This window comes from Lolium rigidum, chromosome 7, assembly GCF_022539505.1.
Source record: "Lolium rigidum isolate FL_2022 chromosome 7, APGP_CSIRO_Lrig_0.1, whole genome shotgun sequence".
Taxonomy (NCBI): domain Eukaryota; kingdom Viridiplantae; phylum Streptophyta; class Magnoliopsida; order Poales; family Poaceae; genus Lolium; species Lolium rigidum.
Window position 1 is genome coordinate 24,087,400 of NC_061514.1, and position 6,000 is coordinate 24,093,399.

At 48.0% G+C, this 6,000-nt stretch overlaps 1 protein-coding gene across 1 annotated transcript; it reads left to right on the top strand.

Annotated features, from left to right (window-relative positions):
• The first annotated feature begins 1,536 nt into the window (after nucleotides 1–1,536).
• LOC124671038 (BTB/POZ and MATH domain-containing protein 2-like) lies at nucleotides 1,537–2,562 on the top strand. The gene has a single exon (XM_047207478.1). It carries the CDS (start codon nucleotides 1,537–1,539, stop codon nucleotides 2,560–2,562), a length of 1,026 nt encoding a protein of 341 aa, XP_047063434.1.
• Nucleotides 2,563–6,000: the final 3,438 nt, after the last annotated feature.

The window sequence follows — 6,000 nt, forward strand, 5'->3', positions numbered from 1 at the left end:
GCGCGCGCCAAAGAGGAAAAGAGAGAATCCGATTCTGCGAAAGAAGGGACAGAACCAGAGCAATCCCACTTGAGTCAATGGCGCTACAAACCGCAGGGCTCGTCTCAAATCCGCCAATCGCCATCGGCGTCCTGAATGTTGCACCGCCAACATCACCACAACACTTGCAAGTCGCCAAGGTGCATCTACCATATTGTTAGCGAATATTCATCGGGTGTCTCCGTGCTTCCAAGACGATGCAATATGGGATCCTCCGCAGACTGCTACCCAAGTACCCATGCCGCCAAGGTAATCACACCGGTAGGTTGCTACCACGTAGGACTTCCACGCCACAACCAAAGTGCACACATATGCACGAGCCCAACCATGGGTCCGTCCACCTTGAACAAACGCACACGCGAACTAGAACATGAAGAACACACTGAACTAAAACTAAACTACTCCTAGTCGGAGAGGTCGTTGTTGTTGTTGTTGGTGGTGTCTTCATCCGTCGACTCGAACGTGTCCATCCAACGCTCGTCGTCGGAGAGATTCTCGTCCGCGAAAGCCTTCCTCTTCCGATAAGGCGACGGGAGTAAGAGGAGGCGAGGACCGGCCATATCTGCGACGAGAGCGGCGGGCGAGGGTTGTTGTGGCGGGAATCGGGAACGGTGCGGTCGCGGTGGGTAGGGAATTCTCAACGGCGGTTGGGCTGCACGCGAGCGGGTGCAGTATATATTGCGCGTGAGCGTGAGGGTTTGCGGCGCACGTGCGAATGCCGTATATATTGCGTGTGGCTTAGGTTTTTTTTGGTCGTGTCCAAGAAATTTTAGCGTGCCGCACATTATAAGAGTTGTTGTGCCGTGTCGTACAAAACGGTGTTTTGACGCGGGACAGTTTGCATCCGGTGGTTCTAACACTGCAATTAGTTCGTTTGAAGCTAGCGAGAGGGAATCGTACTCCCTCCATTCATAATTAGATAGCATTTTGGGATTAGTTAAAGTTAAAGTTGGTAAAATTTGACTACATATTTAGAGAAAAAAATATTAACATCTACAATGTATAATCTATATTATTAGAATCTCTATAAACTCTATTTTCATATTATAAGCATTTGATATTATAATAATTGATAATTTTGTCTGTGTTCTCGGTTAAATTTGATAATGTTTGACTTCAACTAAACCAGAACACGTACTAAATGAAAACGGAGGGAGAATGTGCTGCTAGCCTTGGTGCTTCCGATGCTGAGATGCGTACGTGTGTGTGACGTGTATGACGTGGTTTCCAACCACCGTTCTTTAGGTTGTTCGGAAAATACATCGCATTAGGCGACAAAAAATTAAGTAGATTTTCCCTTGTAGATAGCAACCTTTCGTTTTCCACAAGCAATGATCCTTATTTTTGTGACGCGACACCGATATGGCAATATGAAATGAGTTTATGAACTTCGACTGCGCCTTCCATGGGCATTCCAATAAAAGCATATAAGTATGTATTTATATATATGCACCTAGTAGGGTTGCAGAGGCATTCCATTCCATTCCTTCCCACGCCATGGCAAACAATCCATCTTCTTCAGTTCACAAGCCCACCTCCGAGACCTCGTCGAGGTGCGTGACAGACGGCCTCACCACCGCCCAGAAGTTCGAGGTCATTGGGTACTCGCTGCTAGAGGGTATGGGTGCTAGCAGGTTCGTTACCTCGAGCACATTCAGCGTAGGCGACTACGATTGGAATATCATGATCTATCCTGATGGCATGGAGGAGGAGGACAAGGCTTGCTATGTGTCGGTCTTCTTGGCCGTCTGTGACGGGGCAACTGGCGTGAGGGTGAAGTACACTTTCAGTTTACTGGAGAAAGATGGAAGGGTTAGTAATCTACGTAGCGCAACAAGGACATTTGAGCCCTTAGCTAGTTCTTGGGGCTGGAGCAAGTTCATTGAAAAGTCCAAGCTGCAAGAACTGCTATCCCGTAGTGACGATTGCTTCACAGTCAGGTGTGTTTTGACCATCATAAAGAAGACTCGCATAGAAGGTGCAGGCAGTGTCATAGTCCCAGTCCCAGAGTCGAATCTGCGCACACACTTTGCAAACATGTTGGAGGATGGGGAAGGCGTGGACGTGACATTTAGTGTCGGTGGCCAGCTCTTCGGTGCACATAAATACGTGTTAGCCGCACGATCCTCGGTCTTGAAGGCCGAGCTCTTTGGCCAAATGAAGGAGACCACCATGAAATGCATCGAGATCCATGACATGGAGCCTGCCATCTTTGAGGCACTTATTCACTTCATTTACACGGATTCACTGCCAAGCAATTGCGATGTTGATCAAGATGGGGCATTGCAACACTTGTTGGTTGCCGCAGATCGGTATGGGCTGGACAGGCTAAAGGCTATTTGTGAAGGGATGTTGTGCCAGAGAATTGATGTGCAAACAGTTGCAACCACCCTAGCTTGTCTTGGGTACCTATCTTCACAGGATGTGCTTCGAGCTGTCAAGGAGACTGACGGATTCAAGCACCTCGCAACAAGTTGTCCATGGATTATAATGGACATTTTAGACAAGTTGTCAGAAGTATGAGAAGTATGTGTATGTGTTCCCAGAATTCAGATTGAAATGTGGAGTTCTAGTTGTCGATTTTTATCATCTGTCCGGACTGTCTATTTGCTCTGTACGCTGACTTATTGGCACAATAAATTCTAAGGAAATTCACATGGAATTTCTTTATTCTCTTAATTTTGGAACTTTGTGTGGAACTAAAGGTAAATAAGTCTACATAAAGCAGCGAGCCATGAACCTGCGCGGGGAGTGAAACTGTGGAATTGCTTGTTGCCTTGTATTGCTTCATGTACATGTTACTTAGAAATAAACATGTAACTTTACACGGTGAATCTTTTTGCTGATTGAAACAAATAGTGTCAAGTGTTGTCGGACCATTTTATTGGGGCACTATGAAACTATGCAATAAAGTAGGCCATGTGCATCGTTTTGATGTGGATTTCCCCTTTTTGAAAGAAAAAACTTCTCAATGCCAATATGTTTGCCATGTATAGTGTGGCCGGTAACGAACGGGGCGTGGTTGTGCCGGACTACTGTTTCTTATTCGAATTGAGGAGCTTTGTGCTCCCAATTTCATTGCCACGAAACTGATAACACAAATGCAAGATCCATAGGATACAAGTAGAACTACTCATGTCACTTCCCCACTGAGCTCAAATCGTGTTTCAATGCTTGGCCTGAAGCAACAACTCTTCCGGGGTCACCAATTTGTTGAATTCATCACGCTTTGGATGCTTCAGTCTGATGAACTATACACTGTAAAATCTGCCTACATCAACCAGTTTGTTGATGTGGTTCCATTTTCTGGATCCCGTCATCCCGGTACGTTGGTTGACCTGTCAGGTTTAAGAAATAAACATAGACAGAAACGTTCTAGTCAAGTAACGTTAAGGAGGAGCCCACGAACCAATGTTCGTGACCACCTCGTACGCATCTCACGCGCCCTGATCGGGGGCACCAAAACCAACTCGATGGTTTGGTCCCCTGCCGCCTGCGCCATATAAAAGGGGGAGCCTGGCTGCGATCTGATTGACCAGGTTTACGATCAGCTCTTTGCTCCCCCCCCCCCCCCTCCCACAACTCCTAAAGCCCTACCGATCTAGGGAAGGGCAGAAGCGACGGGAAGACCAGCCGACACCCCGGCGGTGCCAGGGCAGTGCCGCTGGAGACCTTAGGGGATCAGGAGGATCCCTAGATCATCCACAACCTCTCTGCTTCACGCCTGCAACGAGCAGGCGACAATGGAAACTCCAGCAATGCGTAATGCATCTCTACATCTCTATTTTTCATGTGCAATAGGTGTTCTAGATTGCTATCGCGTCGATCTTGTGCTAGTGCTATCAGTTTAGGCCTAACAATGGTATCAGTGGTTAGCACTAGAGCCCTAATGCGATCTAATGATCCTAGTTATGTTGTAGATCATGTTATTAGGCAATAATGTTGATGTTTTAGCCTTCGATTAGCCCATGTTCTGCATGTTTAGCACTCAGATCGGTTATTTTATTGTTCAAAATTACAACCATCTGCAAGCCGGAGACATACCTGATGCCGACGGGTGTCTGCCTTTACCCTCCGCGATCGTCGGAGCAGCTGCTGCTCCGGCGAGGGCGGAGATCCCGCGCCGCCACTCTCTCCCGACGGAGGCAGGGATGGAGACAAGGGGGGACGAGGGGGCCAGCCCCCCCCCCCCCCCAAGGTTGAGATTTTGTGAAGAATAGTAGGCACTTAAACTGATTTTTCATGGTGATTTATCCATGTCTGCCCCCCTCATGAAGTTCACAACACAGTTTGCCCCCTCATGTTTCGATCCTGGCTCCATCCCTGGACGGAGGAGTGCGTGGGTTGACGTGCGATAATGCATGGAATGGATGGACATGCCGGTGGCCGTCGCGCCGCCTGCCTCTGTCGTCGCCTAACGGCTGTCGGCCTCGCCGGTGAGCACCACCCCCTCGCCGACCCGCAAGTAAAACGGCGCCAGTAGCCACGCTCGACGAAGCAGTGATGTCTACGGGTGCTTCTATTCTTGTAGACAGTGTTGGGCCTCCAAGAGCAGAGCTTTGTAGAACAGCAGCAAGTTTCCCTTAAGTGGATCACCCAAGGTTTATCGATCTCAGGGAGGAAGAGGTCAAAGATATCCCTCTCAAGCAACCCTGCAACCACAAAGCAAGAAGTCTCTTGTGTCCCCAACACACCTAATAGGTGCACTAGTTCGGCGAAGAGATAGTGAAATACAGGTGGTATGAATAAGTATGAGCAGTAGTAACAGCGCCAGAAAAGTGCTTTGCTGCCCAGGACTGGCGTGTGGTTGATGGTGGTAATATTGCGGACAGTACAGATGCAGTAGAACAGTAAACAAGCAGCGATAGCAGTATTTAGGAACAAGGCCTAGGGATCATACTTTCACTAGTGGACACTCTCAACATTGATCACATAACAGAATAAATAAATAGATGCTAGACTCTACACTCTCTTGTTGGATGATGAACACCACTAATTGCGTAGGGCTACAAGAACCCTCAATGCCGGAGTTAACAAGCTCCACAATATTCGATATTCATATTTAAATAACCTTAGAGTGCAAGATAGATCAACACAACCAAACCAAGTACTAACATAGCATGCACACTCGTTACCATCACACTATGAAAGGAGGAATAGATCACATCAATACCATCATAGTAATAGTTAACTTCATAATCTACAAGAGATCACAATCATAGCATAAACCAAGTACTTCATGATGCACACACCGCCAACATTACATCATGGAGGAGGAATAGACTACTTTAATAACATCACTAGAGTAGCACATAGATGAATTGTGATACAAAACTCATATGAATCTCAATCATGTAAGGCAGCTCATGAGATCATTGTATTGAAGTACATAGGAGAGAGATTAACCACATAGCTACCGGTACAGCCCCGAGCCTCGATGGAGAACTACTCCCTCCTCATGGGAGACAGCAGCGTTGATGAAGATGGCGGTGGAGATGGCAGCGGTGTCGATGGAGAAGCCTTCCGGGGGCACTTCCCCGTCCTGGCTGCGTGCCGGAACAGAGAGTCTTGTCCCCCAGATCTTGGCTTCGCGATGGCGGTGGCTCTGGATGGTTTCTCGTACCGTGGCTTTTCCGTCTCGAAGATTTAGGTCGAGGGGCTTCTTATAGGCGAAGAGGCGGCGTCAGAAGGTCAACGAGGCGACGACACACTAGGGGGGCGCGGGCCACCCCCAGGCCGCGCCAGGGTAGTGTCTTGTGGGCCTGTGGCCCCCCTCTGGCCTCTCTCGGGTGTTCTGGAAGCTTCGCGTGATCCTAAGATGCTGGGCGTTGATTTCATCCAATTCCGAGAATATTTCCTTACTAGGATTTCTGAAACCAAAAACAGCAGAAAACATGAACCGGCCCTTCGGCATCTCGTCAATAGGTTAGTTCCTGAAAACGCATAAATATGACATAAAGT

Bases quoted from the DNA above. Each gene is read 5' to 3' on its own strand.
- LOC124671038 (XM_047207478.1), top strand. From the start codon at position 1,537: ATGGCAAACAATCCATCTTCTTCAGTTCACAAGCCCACCTCCGAGACC.